Source organism: Mobula birostris, chromosome 21 (genome assembly GCF_030028105.1).
Source record: "Mobula birostris isolate sMobBir1 chromosome 21, sMobBir1.hap1, whole genome shotgun sequence".
NCBI classification, from domain to species: Eukaryota; Metazoa; Chordata; class Chondrichthyes; order Myliobatiformes; family Myliobatidae; genus Mobula; species Mobula birostris.
In genome coordinates, this window is record NC_092390.1 from 34,860,480 (window position 1) to 34,883,151 (window position 22,672).

At 43.9% G+C, this 22,672-nt stretch overlaps 1 protein-coding gene across 3 annotated transcripts in view; it reads left to right on the plus strand.

Annotated features, from left to right (window-relative positions):
• Window positions 1-21,990, plus strand: part of LOC140185717 (interferon-induced protein with tetratricopeptide repeats 5-like) — a 71,490-nt gene extending 49,500 nt beyond the window's left edge. For 2 of the 3 annotated variants that reach the window (XM_072239270.1, XM_072239271.1), the window contains 3 exons: window positions 6,819-6,937; window positions 7,266-7,488; window positions 17,952-21,990. In XM_072239270.1, the coding sequence (XP_072095371.1) occupies window positions 7,301-7,488; window positions 17,952-19,422 (1,659 nt within the window). In that variant the 5' untranslated portion in view covers window positions 6,819-6,937; window positions 7,266-7,300 and the 3' untranslated portion in view covers window positions 19,423-21,990. The remainder of the gene's footprint in view (window positions 1-6,818; window positions 6,938-7,265; window positions 7,489-17,951) is intronic. The other variant, XM_072239272.1, reaches the window with a different exon arrangement.
• Window positions 21,991-22,672: the final 682 nt, after the last annotated feature.

Sequence of the window (22,672 nt, forward strand, 5' to 3'; positions counted from 1 at the left end):
TATTTCTTTTCAGTAATACATATGTTTGTATTTAAATCCAAACAACATTCCTAAAACATACTTAAAACTGAATAAAGGAGTGTTATCATATGAAGGATTTCCAAATTACAAACTATTTCTAAAACAAAAGCATTTCCAAAACACAGGTATAATTTCTACAACTAAAAGTACATACCCATGAGCCACAGAAGAATTAATCATCTGTCACAGAAATCGAAGGCAGGGTAACGGATTCTAATTCGCTCCATTTTCTGTCATTCTTGATGTTCTTGGAACTTTCTTAATAAGCTTGAACTGTTCTCTACATTTATACTTTTTCTCTGCCACTTGAGTGACTTCACATACCTTTTAATATGTGGTCTAAGACCTTCTGGAGACAGTGATCCCAAGTACACGCAATTAATGCTGTGAAGATGACTCTTTGACTACATATATGTTCCAACTAATAACAGATCAGCTATTTGATATGCTAAGTGATGATATCAATCTGGTCTGCAAATCTCCTTGAACTAAATAACTTAGCCAGCATTATCTAGTTTCAAACAAGCTCAATTATCATACCCCATTGTCATACCATTCACCCTTTGAGCAATGAGTCCAGATGCCGTAGGCCAGCAAGTCTGTGGCTCTATAGACAGTGCTTGCTAGCAAAGCTGTCCTTTAAACTTCAAAGTAATTACTTCTTACCATTAAGAACTGAAGACTGGCTCACATTTATGACAAGCAGCTAAACAAAGAATATTAGTTGGAAGTTTCACTTACACAAAAACCAACACTTTGATCTTTAGAAGTGGCAGCCTCTGTGTTTAGAAAGCTGAGTTTGGTGAAATAGAAAAGGCCCCCTGGCCCAAGACAGTGAGTATTCATCAGAGTGCAAAATGAAGACAGGTGAATGGATGAATAGATACAGTACTTTGCAAAAGTCTTAGGCACATCTATATAGCTAAGGTGCCTAAGGCCTTTGCACAGTACTGTATATTATGTCTTTCCAGTTACCAAATAACCCTTAATGGCTTAATACTTTGTACTGAGCTAATATGAAGCTATGTACATTTATTTTTGATTCCCAACCACCTTCCTATTTTAACCATTATACAGTACTATGCAAATGTCTTAGGCACCCACCCCTCTTTTTGTCTCCAGTCCTGCTGGAGGGTCTCGGCCCAAAACATGGACTGTACGTTTTTCCATAACTGCTGCCTGATCTGCTGAGTTCCTCTTGCATTTTGTGTGTGTTGCTTGTATTAGGCACCTTAGCTATGTATACGTGCCTGTGACTTTTGACAGTACTATTTGATAGTTAGATATTTGATACTTGAGAACATGAATTGTAGAGTCCTTAAAGAAATGTAGGAGAACATTACTTAAAGCATTGTCTATGAATGTAAGAATGAAAAGGAATTGCACAGTTTATTCTTGTAAATATTTTTATTATGAATAAAGTTTGTTATGGTAAATTAAGATGTTTTCAGGATAAATGATGCCACAACAATAATCTTTGATTTAAAGTCAGCAAATCCCCACACATTTCAGAGGTCGTACCCTGCTGGGCCTGTTTAATACTGTGAATTAGCTTCTAGTACATTAAGCTGTTGCTGAATACCTTTGATATTTGTTTTAAGTTAATCTTTTTTAATTCCTACTTATTTTAAATGTCTGAGTTTCAGGACCAACTAATCAGAGTACATTGATAGTATTTAGCTGTTCAAGTTTAAGTTTATTGCCACCTGACTACACATATACAATTATTGCCACCTGACTACACATATACAATTAGATGAAACGACATTCCTCAGGACCACGGTGCACCCACAATTCATATATCACACACAGCGCATAAAACAAAATATTACCATAAATAAATTAATAAACCTCCTTCAAAATGCATGTAATACTCAGCACAGGTAAACGGGAAACGATACAGTAAACAGCTCACTGGCAATACAGGGTATTCATTAGTCTCACAGGCTGGAGGAAGGAGCCAATGACCAGTCTACCAGTCCTAGACCTGATGCTTCCGTACCTCCTTCCTTACAGTGGTGGGTCAAAGAGATTGCCGGATGGGTGGGAGGGATCGTCAACAATGCTTCAGGCCTTTCATCTACAATGCACCCGGTAAATATCACAAATAGTGGAGAGGGAGACCTCAGTGATCCTCTCAGCAGTTCTTACTATCCTCTGAGAGTTGTGGTCCAATGTCTTCGAGCAGCAGTCCCCAACCACCGGGCCGCAAAGCATGTGCTACCAGGCCGCGAGGAAACGATATGATTTGGCGATATGAAACGATATGAGTCAGCTGCACCTTTCCTCATTCCCGGTCACGCCCACTGTTGAACTTGATCCCTGCCGCGCCCCCCCCCCACCCCCGTCGGCCAGTCCGCAAGAATATTGTCAATATTAAACCCGTCCACGGTGCAAAAAAGGTCTACACAATCTTTTCACATATGGCATCGGGGTATTCTAATAATCCATCTGGTAAACCTTTCCCGCATTTCCTCTGCACCAGTGCAGATACTGTTTTTAGCTAAGGAGACCAAATACTCCAGATACATTTGCACCCTGGTCCTATGTGATTGTGATTTACTCCTGTACTCAAATCCTTTTTGAAACAAAGGCCAGCATAGCACTTGTCTTTAAAGCTGCCTTCCTAATCACTTGCCACATCTGCATTAAGTGACTTGTATACAACAAAGCCCCTGACCCTTTGAACATCAACACAGTTCAATATCTCCTACATAAAACTATTTTCTGGACATCCATGCTCGCCCCATCTTCCCGCAGCATTAACACGGATAGAGTTCCTCTTGTCCTCACCTACCACTCCATTTAAATCCAACGGATCATTTTTTCCATAACCACCGCTATCTTCAAAAGGATCCTGCTACCAAACACATCTTTACTGCCCCTCTCCCCCACTCTCTGCTTTCCATAGGGATCAGTCCTTCTTTGATTCTCTTGTCCATTCATCTTTCTCTGCTAATCTCCCTCCGGACACATATCCCTGCAAGTGGCGGAATTGCTACACGTACCCATTTAACTCCTCCCTCACCTCCATTCAGGGTGAATCCCAACATAGAATAGAGGACCACTTTGTTGAGCACGTCCAATCCATCCAGTAAAAGCGGAATTTTCCAGTGGTCAACCATTCTAATCCCTATCCTCATTCCCGTTCTGACACGTCTGTCCATGAACTCTTCTGCCACAATGAGGCCACTCTGAGGCTGGAGGGGCAACACCTCATATTCCGTCTTGGTAGCCTCCAACTTGATGGCACGAACATCAATTTCACCGACTTTCGGTAACATTTTTTCCCATCCCCCTTCCCTCTTCTTTAGTTCCCTACTCGGGCCTCTTACCTCTTCTCCTCACCTACCTATCACTTCCCCATGGTGCCTTTCCTTCATCCCTTTCTTCCAGGGTTCACTCTCTTCGTCTTTCAGATTCCTTCTTCTCCACCCCTTTCCCTTTTCAACCAATCACTTCCCAGCTTTTTACTTCATCCGCCCTCCCCAGCCCACTTAGCTTCACCTGTCACCTTCTAGCTTGTCCTTCCCCTCTCTACCTTCTTTGTCTGGCATCTTCCCCTTCCTTTTTCAGTCCTGTTGAAGGTCTCGGCCCGAAGCATCGACTGTTCATTCCTTTCTATAGATGTTGCCTGACCTGCTGTGTTCCTCCAGCATTTTGTGTGTAGTGCTCTGGATTTCCAGCATCAGCAGACTCTCTTGTGTTTATAATACTCTGCTTTTCTATTTTATTACCAAGGTGGATGACGTCAGTTTTTCTACTTTTTTTTTATCTGCCCACTTGCTCATTTATCTATATCCCTTTGGAGCATTTTCGCATCCTCCTCCCTACTCAGATCCCACCTACGATATACAGTATCTCTTCCGAAATCTCCACTTTCCTACAAGAACCCTACAGGAGGTTAAATTTATAGCAAATATTATAGAGTCTGGAAACAAGACTAAGGATCTAACAGGTCAAATGTTTCACAGATTCTAGATTACTATCAATCACCAGAGAATGTACGACAAAAACCACAGCAATGCATCAGCTACAGATATCTTGAATGTAAGATGCCTCAAGGTGTTTCAAAGGAGGAATAAAAAGGAAAAAGACATCATGTCAAATTGTGTTTTAAATCTGAGATATTGAAGTTAATGTCAGCGAGTGAACAGAAGTGAACACTAGATCCTCTGTATAATTCTCACTCATTGCAAAGCATGTGTTTTGCAAAATTAATAACTTTCATACACTGAGGCCTTTCCTGTTCATTTCCAATGGTCCCCAACCACCGGGCCGCAAAGCATGTGCTACCGGGCCGCGAGGAAATGATATGATTTGGCGATATGAAATTATATGAGTCAGCTGCACCTTTCCTCATACCCTGTCACGCACTGTTGAACTTGAACACCACCGCCCCCCCCCCCCCCCCCGGGTTGGCCGGTCCGCAAGAATATTGTCAATATTAAACCGGTCCGCAGTGCAAAAAAGGTTGGGGACCCCTGTCTTAGAGCTTCTATGCAATACAATGACACAGCTGCACAGGACACACTCAATGGTACTCCTGCAGAAAGTTGTTAGAATGGATGGGCTAGCATTTCTCAGCCTTCTCAGAAAGTATAGACATTGCCGTGCCTTCTTAGGTGGTGAGGAGGTGGTGTGGGTCCAGGTTAGAGCATCTGATTTGTGCACACCAAGGAATTTTGTGCTCTTCACTCTCTTCCTGGCAGAGCCATTGGTGTGCAATGGAGGGTGGTCAACCTGTGTCTTCCTGAAGTCCACAGTCATCTCCTTTGTCTTGTCCACAATGAGACAAGTCATTGTTCTCGAAGTATTTGGCAAGCCTCTCTGTATGCCAACTCATCATTGTTGCCGATGAGGCCCTCTTTGTCTTACAGGTATATATTGTACACTAACCAGTGTCTCCCATTCCCTCTCTTTGAGGGGGTATCTGTACACTGACTGGTGTCTCTCAGCCTTCCTCTCTGATGGCAATATCTCTGAGGATCTATCCTGGGCCCAGCATAGTGAGGCATCTGCAAACAACGCACGGCAGCGGCTGTATTTCATGAGTGTTTGAGGAGATTTACTACGTCACCAAAGGCACTCACAGGTTTCCACAGATGCGATGTGGCGAGCATTCTAACTGGCTGCATCACCGTCGGTGTGCTGGGGGGCTGTGATGCTACAGCATAGGATCAAAGTAAGCTGCAGAGATACCTAATCTTAGTCTGCTCCATCATGGACAATAACCTCTGAAGTATCCAGGACATCTTCAAGGATTGATGGCATAAAATGGCAGCATGCATCATTACTTACCCAGGACGTGCTTTGCTCACTTTGCTCCCATCAGGGAGGAGATACAGAAGCCTGAAGGCGCGCACTCAGTGACTCAGGAACAGCTTCCTCCCCTCTGCCACCTGATTTCCGAATGGTCATTGAGCCCGTGAACACTACCTCACTACTTTTTAAATTTTCTGTCTTTGCACTACTTACTTATGTTGAAACTTTACAAAGCACCGGTGAGGCCTCACTTGAAGTGTTATGATCAGGTCTGGACCCCTTATTTCAGAAGGGGAGTGCTGAAACTGGAGAGGGTTCAAGGGAGGTTCACAAAAATGATTCCAAGATTGAATGGCTTGTCATATGAAGAGTGTTTGATGACTCTGGGCCTGTATTCACTAGAATTCAGAAGAGCGACAGATGATCTGAATGGTGAAAGACCTTGACAGAGTGGATGTGGAGAGGATGTTTCCTGTGGTGGAAGAGTCTAAGACCAGAGGACCCAGCCTCAGAATAGAGGGGTGTGCTTTTAGAATGGAGATGAGGAGGAACTTCTTTCGCCAGAGAGTGGTGAATCTATGGAATTCTTTGCCACAGGCAGCTGTGGAAGCCAAGTCTGTATGTGTATTTAAGGCAGAGGTTGACAAATTCTTGATTGATCAGGGCATGAAGGGATATTGGGAGAAGGCAGGAGACTGAGGCTGAGGAAAATTGGATCAGCCATGATGAAATGGCGGAGCAGACATTGTGGCCCAAATGGTCTAATTCTGCTCCTGTATCTTATAGTCTTAGATCAGGGGATTGCTGGGTGGTGTGGCTCGAAAGGCTGTAATGTAAAATGGTTTGTATTGCTTGCCATGTGCATTGCCTGTCCCTGGTGTCACAAAGATGTCAAGAGACAATGGGTAGCATTCCTCAGACTGACACTCAGCATCTGACCCCGGAGCCCTGCTTGAGGTGTGGAACCCACTCCCTCTCCATAAAATAAACTGGGGCCCTGAGAGTCATTCAATTATCCTCTGGATCCAGATCACCGAAGTCGCGTGGACCTGAACTCCCAGCAGTGAGGTGGTGTCTGATAGGTCAATGAATATTCAAATCGAAGTCCTAATGTTGCCAATGTCAGAAGTAAAGGGATACATAGAACAGAAAGGTTTGTTCCAGAAGTTTAACTCAAACATTTCCTGTCTCCATTGCACACCAATGGCTCTGCCGGGAAGAGAGTGAAGAGCACAAAATTCCTTTGTGTGCACAAACGGGTGATCTAACCTGGACCCAGGCCACCTCCCACAGAATCACTTAAGAAGGAACAGCAATATCTGTACTTTCTGGGGCTCTCCGATCTTAATTCTAGTTCCTTGGCGAGAAGAGCGTGCTTAAGGGTTAAAATGGAAGCAGCGGACTGTTGTCGCCGCCTCGCGTGAATATAACGTTACTCGACTTTGGAATACATGGGGACTTGTCCATGAAAGGGTTAATTTCTAGCGAGAAAGTTGCTGTTTCCGAAATTGAGTTTCGATTTCCGATTTCAGATCGTGATCTGTGGACCTCCTCCCAGCCTGCAGACTATAAAGCTGAGCAGAGAACGTGTTTGGTTTGTCCAGTGACCAGCTCAACACGGTGAAGCGAAAATCCCGAGCAGCAGCATGAGGTGAGTTAAACCTTGAATTTACACCGTGTTATTAAAAATCTATACATTCTAAGAAAATGATAGTAACGTTATGCACAACTGAATCAGTCAAACGTAATATTTGTTCTAGGATCTTTAATTATTTAGAGTAAGGATTTTGATCTGTCTCTGTTTTTCTTAAGCATTTTTTTTGGGGGGGGGGGTAGTACTTTCTAGTTAAAGACCTTGAAAATTTAGCTTGATCCCGGGATCTCTGAACACTCGGATATGTGGGGCGAGGCATGTCTACGGCATGGAAACACCAAGGTTTAGGAGTTGGGCGTAATATCTGTTTTCTGGTTTACTTAAGTGTAAGAAGAGAGGCGATGATATGACTAATGGAGTATGCACTGGGGAATTTGCTTTTCACTGTTCCGAGCATTCAGGCGTGGATGCAGCTTCAGGACGAGTGGTTGGAAACCGGAGAAGAACTGTCGCCCGATTGTTAGGTCCCGATGTACGATTTCGATCCGAAATGTTGCCAATACCTTTATCCCCCGGATGCCTGTCAGTCAGCTGAATCCCTCCAGCAGGTGATTTAGGAAACTAGTCCGATGTGAGTGTGGGAGTGAGTTTCAGAGACAATGTCAGATGTCTGTCGATCGATGTACCCCTGGTGTGATCTTCACCTAGGAACGGTCCAACTGTTCCTTGGCCAGGAGCCCATTCTCTACCCTCCATAACTTGAGTTCCTTCAGTAATCTGCTGCACTCGTTTGTGTCTACCCTAAATTCGATCAGATTCGTGCACTTTGAAATCTATGATGCGACTAATTTTACATGTATTTGATATTTCCAGATGCACCTCTCCAATTATGAGGAAAGGATGAGTGAGCTCGGGCGCTTCTCGATGCGATTTCATAGTGCTATATATGATGATAGGAGGCACGGATAGAGTTGACAGCCCGTGCCTTTCTTTCAGAGCGGAAATGGTTGATGCCAGAGGGCATAAATTTAAGGTGACTGGAGGAGAGTATAGTGGGATGTCCGAGGTAGTTTTTTTTTTACACAGGTGTAGTGTGTGGAATGCACTGCCAGGGTGGTGACAGTCGCAGATATATTAAGGGACCTATGTATGAAAAAAACATGGAAGGCTATGTGGGAGAGGAGCATGAGATTGACTGAGGAGGTGGTCAAAAGGTTGACACAGCGTCGTGGGCGGAACAGCCTGTTCTGTTACTTTTAAGACAAGTTCCTATTTCAAATTCAAGACCGATCAACTTGCCCTCTGTATTTCTATTTGGGAACGACATCAGCTGTCTGTAAATCCTCTGGATTGGCTATCTCTTCCATGGAACTTTGATATACCAGATATACAATCCAGTTAACTCCTCAGTTTTCTTGTGCATATGTGATTCAGTTGCATCTGTCCTGGAGATTATTATATAGAAACATTGAAAGCCTACAGCACAATACAGGCCCTTCGGCCATCAAAGCTGTGCTGAACATGTCCTTACCTTAGAAATTACCTAGTGTTACCAACAACCCTCTGTTTTTCTGAGTTCCAGGTACCTATCCAGGAGTCTCTTAAAAGACCCTATCGTATCCGCCTCCACCGCCGTCGCCGGCAGCCCATTCCACACACTCACCACTCTCTGCATAAAGAATTTACCCCTGACATCTCCTCTGAACCTACTTCCAAGCACCTTAAAACTGTGCCGTCTTGTGCTAGCCATTTCAGTCTTGGGAAAAAGCCTCTGACTATCCACACGATCAATGCCTCGCATCATCTTATACACCTCTATCAGGTCACCTCTCATCCTCCGTCGCTCCAAGAAGAAAAGGCCAAGTTCACTCAACCTATTCTCATAAAGCATGCTCCCCAATCCAGGCAACATCCTTGTAAATCTCCTCTGCACCCTTTCCACATCCTTCTTATAGTGAGGCAACCAGAACTGGGCACAGTACTCCAAGTGGGGTCTGACCAGGGTCCTATATAGCTGCAACATTACCTCTTGGCTCCTAAACTCAATCCCATGATTGATGAAGGCCAATGCACCATATGCTTTCTTAACCACAGATTCAACCTGCGCAGCAGCTTTGAGTGTCCTATGGACTCAGACCCCAAGATCCCTCTGATCCGCCACACTGCCAAGATTCTTACCACTAATACTATATTCTGTCATCATATTTGACCTACTAAAATGGGTTGAACTTAAGTGGGTTGAACTCCATCTGCCTCTTCTCAGCCCAGTTCTGCATCCTATCAATGCCCCACTGTAACCTCTGACAGCCCTCCACACTATCCACAGCACATTCAAACTTTGTGTCATCAGCAAACTTACTAACCCATCACTCCAGAACAGATCCCTGAGGCACAACACTGGTGACTGACCTCCATGCAGAATATGACCCATCTGCAACCACTCTTTGTCTTCTGTGAGCAAGCCAGTTCTGGGTCCACAAAGCAATTTCCCCTTGGATCCATGCTGCCTTACTTTCTCAACAAGCCTGGCATGGGGTACCTTGTCAAATGCCTTGCTGAAATCCATATTTCATATATGCCTTGACAAAGCTCCACCATTCAGGGCCCCAAACAGTCCTTCCAGGTGAGGCAACACTTCACCTGTGAGTCTGTTGGGGTCATCTGTGGCATTCGGTGCTCCTGGTGCGGCCTCCTCTACATCGGTGAAACCCGACACAGATTGGGGGACCGCTTCGTCGAGCATCTCCGCTCCGTCCGCCACAACGGACAGGATCTCCTGGTAGCCACCCACTTCAACTCTGCTTCCCACTCCCATTCAGATATGCCCATACATGGCCTCCTCTACTGCCATGATGAGGCTAAACTCAGGTTGGAGGAGCAACACCTCATATACCATCTAGGTAGTCTCCAGCCCCTTGGTATGAACATAGAATTCTCCAACTTCTGGTAATTCCCTCCCCCTCCCTTCCTCTATCCCTATTTCACTCTGCCCCCTCCCCCAGCTGCCTATCACCTCCCTGCTTCCCCTTCCCCGCCCCTTTATCTTTCCCCTTACTGGTTTTTCACCTGGAACCCACCAGCCTTCTCCTTCCCACCCTCCCCACCTTCTTTATAGGGCCTCTGCCCCTTCCCCCTACAGTCCTGATGAAGGGTTCCAGCCCGAAACGTTGACTCATCGTTTCCACGGATGCTGCCTGACCTGCTGAGTTCCTCCAACGTGTTGTGAGCAGAAGTTGGTCATCCAGCCTATGGAGTCTGCCCCACCACTTGATCTTGGTTGAACTATTATCCCTCCACCCCATTCTTCTGCTTTCTCCCGTAACCTTTGACAACCTTACTGGTAACCAGAATGAGGGGTGGCAAAAGAGAAAAGGAGAGAGAGAGTAGAGATTACCAGAATTTAAAGAAATCAGTGTTCACACCTTCAGGTTGGAGGCTTACTAGTGATAAGATGAGGTTTGCTCCTCTTCTTGATTTGGGCTTCATCATGGCAGTAGAGAGCACCATGGACAGAAAAGTCGGAATTCAAAGTTGAATTGAAATGAATAGGCATTGGAAAATCCTGCAATTGAATTGAATTGACTTTATTTCTTACATCCTTCACATACATGAGGAGTAAAAATCTTTACGTTACATCTCCATCTAAATGTGCAATGTGCAATCATAGTAATTTATAATAAATAGAACAGTCAATGTAATATAGAGTACACTCAGGTTAGCGTGAGTTCATCAGTCTGATGGCCTGATGGAAGAAGCTGTCCCGGAGCCTGTTGGTCCTGGCTTTTATGCTGTGGTACCATTTCCCGGATGGTAGCAGCTGGTGTAGATTGTGATTGGGATGGCTTGGGTCCCCAATGATCCTACGGGCCCTTTTTACACACCTGTCTTTGTAAATGTCCTGAATCACGGGATGTTCACATTTACAGATGAGCTGGCCTGTCCGCACCACTCTCTGCAGAATCTTGCAATTAAGGGAGGTACAGTTCCCCTACCAGGCAGTGATGCAGCCAGTCAGGATGCTCTCAGTTGTGCCCCTGTAGAAAGTTCTTTGGATTTGGGGGACCACACCAAACTTCCTCGACCGTCTGAGGTGAAAGAGGCGCTGTTGTGCCTTTTTCACCACACAGCTGGTGTGTACAGACGACATGAGGTCCTCGGTGATGTGGAAGCCGAGGGACTTAAAGCTGTTTACCCCCTCAACCCCAGATCCATTGACGTCAATCGGGGTCAGCCCGTCTCTATTCCTCCTGTAACCCACAACCAGCTCCTTTGTTTTTGCCACATTGAGGGAGAGGTTGTTTTCTTGACTCCACTGCGTCAGAGATGCGATTTCTTCCCTGTAGGCCACCCTGTTATTGTTTGAGATGAGGCCAGTCAATGTACTGTCATGGGCAAACTTAATTAGCAGTTTGGAGCTGTGGGTGGCGATACAGTCATGGGTATACAGAGAGTAAAGGAGGGTAGACAGTGGTAGACAGAGCAAAGGTGCTAATGTAGCAATCCCTTAATCTGTGTCAAGTGCCACTGATGTAGGAGATGCTGCACTGGGAACACCAGATACAATCAATGACCCAGACATCTATTCTTTTTGCTCTTTTTGCATTACTTTTTCAATGTTATATTTCTTATTGAAAAGAATAGTTTTTTAATTATCTATTGCAATGGACAGTTGCTACAAAACAACATATTTCATGACATATTAAACCTGGTTCTGATTCATACTCAGAAGTGAAGGGTCGCCTCACCTGGAAGGACTGTCTGGGGCCTCGAACGATGGTGAGAGCAGAGTTATAGCACTTGTCATGTTTACAGGGATAAGTACCAGGAAGTAGATCAGTTAGGAGGAATGAGTAGACAAGCAAGTCACGTAGAGAGCAATCCCTATGGAAAACAGGGAGGAGGAGAAGGGAAGTACGTGCTTAGTGGTAGGATCATCTTGGCCCAGAGGTTGGTTCTGGACTCCTTGTTATTTGTTATCTACAGTGCTGTGCAAAAGTCTTGGACACGTGTACATGGCTAGGGTACCTAAGATCTTTGCACAGGACCGTATTTGTCATTGTAGGACACAGAAAGTGTTTGTAAATCTGGCAGGAGCAAATAATTTTGGGATTAGAGAAGGTGGAGTGCAGCAGGAGGTTTGTAGGACAAGTGGCAGAGAAGGAGTGTCAGGGGCAGGGAACGACCCGGGTGTAGACACATCCAGCCCTGATACATGAAGCAAGGTCACTTGATTCCAAACAGTTGATTTATTGGCCACGCAAACACGAGGAATTCTGCAACACACCTCAAAGTTGCTGGTGAATGCAAACACGAGGAATTCTGCGTATGCTGGAAATACAAGCAACACACCTCACACCTCATTGGTCATTACAGAATATATCTCTGGTGCTTCCTGCTCCCTCCCCTCTTTCTCCCTCTACTCCCCTCTCCCTGCCCCCTTCCCACTCTCAGTCCTCAATAGAGACCCACGTCAGAATCAGATTTATCATCACTCAGGTCTGTCATGATTTTTATTATTAGATTAGATTATGAGGACACGCAGTCCTCTTTTATTGTCATTTAGTAATGCATGCAATTTTATAGCAGAAGATTACGTAAAATTACTACAGTACTATGCAATAGTCTTAGGAACCCCAGCTAATCGACATATAGGTGCCTAAGGCCTTTGCACAGTACTATTAATTATTTTGATTAGCATATGAGAGGAATAATTAGTAAATTTGCAGATGACATTAAAACAGGTATTATAGACTGGGAAGAGGTGTGTCAAGATTTTTAGTGGGACCTTGATCAGCTAGGTGGGTAGGCTGAGGAATAACATAAGAAATTTAATTCAGATAAGGACAAATTTATATTGAATGGAAGGGCCAGAGTAAACAGAGGGAGATGAGGTGTCATTTAAAGTGTCACAGATACAGCACAGAGAAGAAGAGTTTTGGCATGCTGGCTTTCATCAATTAGGGCACTGAAAATAGAAGTTTTTTGCAATTATACAGAGAGTATACCTAGGACCCAGCCTGTCTAACCTCCCCCCGTAATTCAGATCCTTGAGTCCTGGCAATATCTTTGTAAATCTTTTTTTTGCACTCTTTCCAATTTAATCACATCTTTCCTACAACAGGGTGGTCGAAGCTGAATCCAATGTGCTTTCAACCCTGAGAAAAAGACATTGGCTGTTCACTGTATCTATGCCTTGTAATCTTATTAACATCTGTCAGGTCTTCCCTCAGCTTCTGCAGCTCCAGATCAAACAACCCTTGTTCGTTCAGCCGTTGTTCTTACCACATGATGTCTAATCCAGGCAACATCCTTGTCAACCTCTTTGCACCCTCTCCACATCCTTCCAATAATGGGGCAACTGAAATTGAATGCAATCATTCAAACTGGCCAAGCCAGACTGTTTGTAAACTGCAACATAACTTCCTGACTCTTGAACTCAATGCCTCAGCTAATAAAACCAAGCATGACCTACACCTTCCATACCACTTGATCAACTGGTGCAAACACTTTCATGGAGCTTTGGGTTTCACCCCAAGATTCCTCTGCACTTCAACACTGTTAACGGTGCAGCCAGTAAACTGCGTACTGTCCCTTCATATTTGATCTCCCAACAACTAAGCACCTCACACTTGACCTGATTAAACTCCATCTGTCATTTCTTTGCCTAAATCTAAAACTGATCTCTATCTCACTATATCCTACGGTAATCTTCTGTACTATCCAGAAATGCCAACAACCGTTATCTCCTCTGCAAACTTACTAACCCAGCCATCCACATGTTCATAGCAGAGGGCCAAGTACGATCATTACAAAACATCTCCAGCCAGAAAAACACCCATTGACTACTACCTTCTGCCTTCTATGACAAGACAATTCCGAATCCAAAGGGCCAAACAACTATGTGTCCCATGTCTCTCAAACTTCTGGACGGGTTTCCCATTTGGTACCTTGTCAAGTAACCTTAATAAATTCTTAATCTGTCAATAGCTATGAATTTTTAATGAAACCATTAATAACAATGAGCTGCAACTGCCCAACAACCCACCCAGCCTAATCACAGGAAACCACGCAGGTCAATGCTCTTCTCATTGCTGTCATCAGCAAGAAGGTACAAAAGCCTTGAGACTCGCACCACCAGAGACAGGAACATTATCCTTCTGATAGTGGCAACAGAAATTGAATGCAATACTTTAAATCAGCCAAACCAGAGGTTTATAAAACTGCAATGTAACTTCCTGACTCTTGAACTCAGTTCCTCATCTAATAAAACCAGGCATGCCCTACACCTTTCTTACCACTCGATCAACTTGTGCAACCACTTTTATGGAGCTGTGGGTTTCTCCCCAATGTTCCACTGCACATCAACACTGTTAAGGGTCCTGCCTTTGTTCGCCTCTTTATTGTTGTGGAGATAGTTTACCACAATTTATCACAGAAAGTTTTATTAATCATATTTCTTGCTTTATGAATCACCGGTAAACTGTCACCCAACTTCATTAAAATGAAAACCAGAGGAGATGTTGTTGCCAATCTGAACTGACTGGGGTTTGAAGTGAGGAAATCCAGGTTCCAACTGCACAAGGAGATATTGAGGCCAAGGCCTAGGAGTTTATTGATTAGCTTTGCTTGGATGATGGTTTTAAATGCTGGGCAGTAGTCGATAAAGAGCATCCTGATGTATTCAGCTTTGCTGTCCAGATGTTCCAGGGTTGAATGAAGAGCCAATGAGATGGCATCTGTTGACCTGTTGCTCTAGTAGGCTAATTGGAGCAGATCTAAGTCACTTCTCAGGCAGGAGTTGCCATGCTTCATCACCAACCTCTCAAAACACTTCATCACAATAGATGTAAGTGCTACCGGTTGACAGTCTTTGAGGCAGGTCACCATGTTGTTCTTGGGTACCACTATAATTGAAGCCTTCTCGAAGCTGCTGAAGCGAGAGGTTGAGGATCTCAGTGAACACACCAGCCAGTTGATCAGCACAGGTCTTTAGTATGTGGCCAGGTACCTCACCTGGGTCAGATGCTTTTCATGGGTTCAGAGACTTAATTGGAGAACGTGGGAGTTCGTGATGGTTCCCCCATGTTTTGATGGTCAAAAGGAGCATAGAAGACATTGAGCAAATCTGGAAGCAAAGCCCCAGTCTCCCATGACCCTTTATTTACCTTTCTAAGAGGTGATAGTATTCAAGCCCTGTCACAACTATCGAGCTTCCTCTGTTGATTCATTGGTCCAGATTTTCCACTTCACCTGTGAGAAGGCTACTGAAGATCATACCTGGACTTTTCTTGGTCACCAGGCCTGAATGCCTCTGATCTAGCTCTCAGCAGATTTCAGATGTCATGGTTCATCCAGTTCTAAATGATTTTGTGGGGGCACACTCATCTACAGCTGTTTTAATAAAGCCCATTACAACTGTGGCACATCCATTCAGATCCCTAGATGAGTCCTTGAACACGACCTAGTCCACAGACTCGAAGTAATCCCATAGCTGCTCCTCTGCATGCCACGACCACCTCCTTGTTGTCCTAATCTTTGGGGCTTTGCTCTTTAGTCTTCTTGTATGCAGGTAGGAGAAACAGAGTGGATCATAGGAGAAAGGGAAGGACAGTGAATCCAAGGGAGAGGTGATAGCCAAGTGAGAAGAGGTAAGAGGCCAGAGTGGGGAATAAATAAGAAGAGAGGAGGGGGAGGGAACTTTTTTTAACTGCAGGGAAAGATGTAAACTTATCAAAGTCAAATAAAATTAATCATTCCCACATTTCTATCCCAGTTAACCCCTTTTGAAATGGGCGTCGTGACCTTTTCCATTTAACAGGTTTCTCTGAGTTGGAAGAGCAAGAAATAAAACTAGATAATGAACTTAAAGAATACTGTGCCTACCTGGCTGAGCTGCATAAAGAAATGCCAGAGAGATTTTAGGATCTTCTCTTGATCCTAATTCCAGATTGGGTAATAAATCCATTCCTGAACATTTATAATGAGGAATTAACAGGCAGGATGGAGGAAGAATTGATCCCGCTACAAATGACTGAGCTGAAACCAAGGTTCAAAAAAATCATATCAAGACTTTTGGTTGCAGAAAGAAATCTCTGAATGTTATCCTGTACAGGTGGACCTTCACTAATCCGGCACCATTGGGACCTGAGGAGTGCCGGATTAGTGAAAATGCCGAATTACAGAAGGATCACATTAAGCATAATCAGTGCTGGATTAGCGAAGGAACCGGATTACAGGTAGTCGGATTAGTGAAGGTTGACTGTACTATGGAAAAAGGTCAAATTGTTCTTTTATTGCCTTTCCAACATCGTATTTAGTGGAGTGCAGTTTCAGTGCTGTCACCCAACTACTTTTAAAGCGATAAGACAACTGCAAATTACTGAACCTGGGACCTAAGACTCCTAAGCGACATTCAGCCTGATGTTGAGAAGCTGATATCACTACACCGGGCCCCTCCACCTCACTGAAAGGTGAAAAAGCAATGAAACAGTGAATAATTGGACTACTAATGTACACTCTAAAAATGTTGATGAAAATACTTTTTACTGTAATTAAATGAAGCGATAGTCTCAATTGTAGCTTTAAATGTATTTGAATTTTTTTGCAATTATTTGTCACTGCTTTGAATTTGCAGTTCCTATTTTCTTTCATCATGCATCGTAAATCAGAATTCTTTATAGTTTTTATTTAATGGTCAGAAAGGGAGAGAGGGGCACTGGGGATGTGGTCTAGGAGCAAAGGAGGCTGTAATCCCAAGAAGTATATAGCATAGTGCCGGAGAATTTTGCACTACTGTATTTGTAAATGTGGAGCGGAGATTGAGTTTGTAAATCTGATGGAAGCAAAGGATATTGGGAATGGTGAGGTTGAAGTGCTGCGTGAAGGGTTAGGACAAGTTGATAGAGGAGGAGCGCCAGAGATGGGTTACACCATGGGTGAAGTTACACCCACCCCTGAGACATCAGGCAAGGCAATTTGATTCCAAACAATTGGTTTATTGATCATTACAGAATGTCTCTCTGGTGGGCTTTTCCCAACCATGATTCTCCTCTCCCTACCCCCTTTCCACCCTCAGTCCATAATAGAGAGCCATATAAGAATTAGGTTTATCATCACTCACATATGTCATGAAATTTGTTTTTTTTTGTGGCATCAATACAATGCAATGCATAAAATGACTATAGTACAAAATCCTTAGGCACCCTAGCTGTATATGTACATAAGACATTTGTACACTACTGTAAATCATTAATATAGATGATAAAAACAATGGACACAGCAATGGTACCACACCACTAGTCACAGGCCTCCAGTCAAAACGATAACCACACTGGCTTCTCCCACTATGACATTATCGGACCCAATTGACCAGTTTATCATGAATGCCAAGGAACTTAACCTTCTGGATCAGCCTTTCGTGTGGGACTTTGTCAAAGGCCTTGCTAAAGTCCATGTCAACAATGTCCACCACTTTTCTTTCATCAGCCTTCTTGGTAACCTCCATGATCAGCATAATTTGGCAAAGCCATATTACTTACATGGGAAGGTGTACACATTCACAGGGAATGTTAGTAGGACTTTGCTAAATATTAGGTGGGATTAACAGTGCTGTATAACTGTATTTGGCAGTCATCAGGGTCTTTTCTCATGCAAAATATTAACAAGCACATCTGGAAAATCTTAGTAGACTTCACAAATCAGTTTCATCTTGTTTAAGTCAACTGCACCCTTTATCTTCCAGCCACCGTATTAGACTATTGGGGGGAGAAACTTCTAATTCTGACTCTAGCACAGGCTCCAGGCACAACATCAGAAAGATTGTACAATGAAGCGTGGTGCCACTTGCAATATTACTGGATGCACCATCAGTGTAGTGAAGCATCTGTCTGCTGAGAATACACATTCCCATCCTCAGTACATGAATCAATTCTTCATATTCTGTTGATGACCTGAAATATTAATGCTTTTTCTCTCCTCATATGCTGCCTGGTGTGCTGAGTGTTTCCAGTAACTACAGATAATGCATGAAAGGGTGGACTTGCCTCAGCTGATCATTTTTGTTCTCTTAAAGCAACACACCAAAAGATTCGTTGAAAGAGAAGCTTAATCAGCTTCAGTGTCACTTCACGTGGACCCCCAAGAAGGAAACCATTGACTTGGAAGATCTTATGTATAGATTAGAAGATGCTATCCACTTTGCCATCAAATATCAAGCCACATCCTACAACCAGATGGCTTTTGTGAACTGCTTGGAAGGTAATCATGAAGAAGCCATTAAAAACTTAAAGGAAGCTGAAAAGATTCTGAGGGAGAACCACAAAGATGAATTTGAAAGAAGAAGCATCGTCACCTATGGAAACTTTGCCTGGGTGCATTACCACATGGGGCAGCTGACCAAGGCCCAGTCTTACCTCGACAAGCTAGAGGTGATCTGTAAACCGCTCAGTGATGGCCCTCGCTATACAGCAATGATACCAGAGGTGTACGGGGAGAAGGGATGGTCATTGATGAAGACTAGTGCTGAGTCCTATGAGGAGGCAAAGGAATGCTTTGCAAAGGCTCTGGAACAAGATCCTGACAATACTGATTGGATCATGGGATATGCGACTGTACTGTCTCGTCTGGAAGCATTTTCTGGAACAACAGAGCATCACGAACGGAGTCAGTCAGTGAAGCACCTGCGACGTGTACTGGAGCTTGATCCTGATCACTCTCTGGCCATGGTGCTGTTGGCCCTAAAACTGCAAAAGTTCAATGCAAAGAAAGAAGCAAATGAATTGGTTCAACAGGCATTGCAGAAAACCCCTGATTTTCCATATATGCTCCGCTATGCAGCAAAATTTTACAGAGTTGAGGGAGCTGTGGACAAAGCTATTAATCTGTTGAAGCATATATTAGAATTCACTCCAAAATCCTGTTTCATACATCACCAGCTGGGTATGTGTTACAGATCTAAACTCATGCCACGGACAGCCGATCCATATCACACACATCTTCGTTACCATGCACTTCAACACAAAACTGAGTTGATCGAACAATGTAAATACCACTTTGAAAAGGCCTGTAAGTATCGTAAAAGGTCAGCTATTCTACCACATTTGGATCTTGCAGACCTCTATGTAAAAATTGGAGACCACTCTAGAGCAGATGAGATCTACAGTTTTCTTCTGAAACTACAAGATATTCACCCAGAAAATATTCAGGTGGTATGTTTACGTGCTGGATCATTTGAACTGTATCACAGAGGTTCTGAATCAAAAGCCATCAAGCTATTCCTAAAAGGTTTGAAGATTGAATATAACTCAAATGAACGGAAAAGATGTCGTTATGAACTGGAGAAGTGGGCAGATAGGAAACTTTGCAGGAATCCATGTGACAGCAAGGCCCTTGGTATCAAAGGGTTACTGTTTCAGCAGAGTGGGAACAAGGCTAAAGCTATTCAATACTTTGAAGAGGCTTTGGAGACTGATCATGATAATGAAGACTATCTGAGTGCTCTTTGGGAATTACGCCTTTCCTTGAAGGGCCAAGATGATGCTTGAAAGAAGCAATGATTCTGTCTGATCTAAGGAGTTGTTTTGTGATGCCTTTGTTTCACTTAATGTATTCATGTAGCACCTTCTTCAAATGAGATATTACTAGTGAAATCTCAAAAATACCCTTATTGCAATCAGTCTCAGTCTCTCTGCTGTATTGAAGAATGCTGATGACTGAAGTATACGAAATAAATCGCACTGATTCTACAATTTTACTCCTGACTTACTTGACTCCATAACTGTGAGGTGAAGCAAGGTTGGATATACGAAATTATTCTAAATGGAGCCAAATGCACAAACCTGTGGAAGAACCTTTGCACATTCCTACTGTACTTTATCTCTTTTACTTGCTAATCCTGAGGTGTATTCTGCATTTCAGTTTGTAACACAAATCCTACTGAAGACATGTAGATTTTGAAGAATGATAAAGACCATTTTCAAATGGACACGTCTTGCATAAAAGTTTCACAGCAAAGATTGGATCTGAGTAGATTACGTGAAAGAAACACCAGCAAATTCTTTACAATACCTATCCAGTCTGCTGACAGCACCTACAACTGCTTCAAAAGGCAGTGCAACAGCTAAAAAATTTTTCAATCTCGTCTTCAATCTCAGGCAGAGTGGTTAACTCAGCGGTCCCCAACCACCGGGCCACAAAGCTTGCGCTACTGGGCCGTGAGGAAATGATATGAGTCAGCTGCACCTTTCCTCATTCCCTGTCACGGCCACTGTTGAGCCATTACACACGCGAGGTCATTACCCGCGCGTCATCCATGTCAGCACAGGAAGGAGACCAACTCCTCGAGCTTGCAAATGACGGTGGGCTGAAAGTATGTTTGACATAACATCTCTGCCGGCATTCTGGATCAAAGTCAAGGCTAAATATCCTGAGATAGCCACAAAAGCACCAAAAACGTTGCTTCCAACATATTTCTGCGAAGCGGAGTTTTCTGCAATGAATGCAACGAAAACTAAATTGCGAAATAGACTGGACTCCCCTCCGAGTATTGCTGTCTCCCATCACCCCTCGATAGGACCGTCTTGTTGCAGGAAAACAAGCCCAGAGCTCCCACTGATTCAGCGATATTGGTGCGTTGCAATGATTTTACATGTTCATACGGGGAAAATATGCGTTGTGTGTTTAATATCCAAATGTTACTTAAAATGTTATGATGCTATTGGCTTATATAACCATATGACAATTACAGCACGGAAACAGGCCATCTCTGCCCTTCTAGTCCGTGCCGAACGCTACTCTCACCTAGTCCCACCGACCTGCACTCAGCCCATAACCCTCCATTCCTTTCCTGTCCATATACCTATCCAGTTTTTCTTGAAATGATAATATCGAACCTATTTCTGCCACTTCTACTGGAAGTTCGTTCAACACTTACTTCAAGCTCCCCTGTCCTCCCCTGATAATTGACTTATCACTATATTCATGTGAGGAAAATATGCGCTGTGTGTTTAATATTAAATTCATCAGATAAACCCTTTTAGAAACAAAACTGAGTGTATTAGCCACTTATCACCTATATTCCAGTCATGATTAACACCCCCCCCCCCCCAGAACAGAATCGCCAAAAACGATTTGCAGGGAAAAAAATTGGCAGGCGCATGCATTGGCAGGTTACGCATGCGCACTGGTGCCCGCGCAAGGCTTCATGGTCATTGTAGTCTTTCTCGGGGTAAACACAATGTACTTGACTGCTACTTTTGTCCGTTGGTAACCCTACCTCCCCACACCCGGTCTGCCGGTCCGCAGGAATATTGTCAATATTAAACCGGTCCGCAGTGCAAAAAAGGTTGGGGACCCCTGGGTTAACTGCCAAGGACTTGGTCTGTAACCATAGGGCACCAGGATAACATAGCAGTTGGTGTGATGCTATTGCAACTTGGAGCGTTGGAGTTCAGACTTCAGTGTTTTCTCCCACAGTCCAAAGACGTACAAGTTAGTGGGTTAACTGGATACTGTATATTGTCCTGTGATTAAGCTAAAGTTAATTAGGTTGGTTGTTGTGTTGTAAAAGCCGGAAATTGGAACTAGATGGGAGAATAGCTCATGGTGGAGTGGCGGAGCAGACTCGATGGGCCGAATGGCCTACTTCTGCTCCTTTGTCTTGTGATCTTGTGCAGTACAACTCGCTGGGCTGGTAGGACCTGTATTGTGCTATATCTCTAAGTAAATATAACAATTAAAGCCCAGATCGGAAATGCCCATGGACTCATTTATGCAACCAGATGAGTAAGGTCAAGCATTTGACTGGTCCACCGATAACTGAGCATTGATTTCTAAGAGGCAATTCCCATAATTAGACAGAGCAAATTAGCTGCTAGTTTGAGGTGGCTGCTGATGAGATGTTTGTAATCAGAGAGAGGGTATTTACTACATGTTTGAGATCAGCTAAGCTTGTGTTCCACAGGTTTTGAGTTCAAAGTCCATTTCTTATCAAAGTATGTATACTATATGCAACCTAGAGATTTGTCTCTTTACAGGCAGCCACAAAACAAAGAAACCCAACAGAACCCCATCAAACAAAAAGACCATCAATGTGCAGAAAACAAAACAAGACATGCAAACAATAAAAGTAAGCAAATAACATTCAGCACTGAAGTTCACTAAAGTGGGTCCACAGCCACAAAGGCAGCCATCACTGCAGTTGATCCAGGAGCTGGATAGTTGCAGGCCGCAGCCTCAGTTCAGAGATGACTAAACCTCGCTGAGCAGTGAGCTGAACACCGGCCCATCTGTCACCTCCAGCCCCGACACGCTGACCTTTTCAATTCGGCCCAGCACTTAAATCGGCTGAACCTTTGGTTGTCCCTCACACTCGGGTCTGGGCCCTGCCACTTCACCTCTGCCAGCTTGCTTTGGTTCTGCTGCATTGAATCGCCTCCAAGTCTGCACCAACAATGGCCAAACATTGGCTCATTTCCCACTCAAAAGGTCTGAGCCCCACCAGCTCATTCGGCCTGTACCCACCATGCTGCATATAGGGGTGCAAGAGCCCTTAGAATACAAGCCTTTGTTTACAAGATGCCAAGCTGCGGTCTCTGATTAGGTTACAGCTCAGACTTTGTCCTTCTTCCCAGTTATTAGGGATGGATTTGGGGACAGAGAGGGTTTGTGATCGGAATAGGGTTTAGAGACAGAGATGTGGAGGGTATTAGATGTCAGGCTGAATCTGAACCCCTGCTTCCCACTTGAAAGCCAATGATAAGAACACAGGACACCCATGGTCAGATGTCAGGCCTG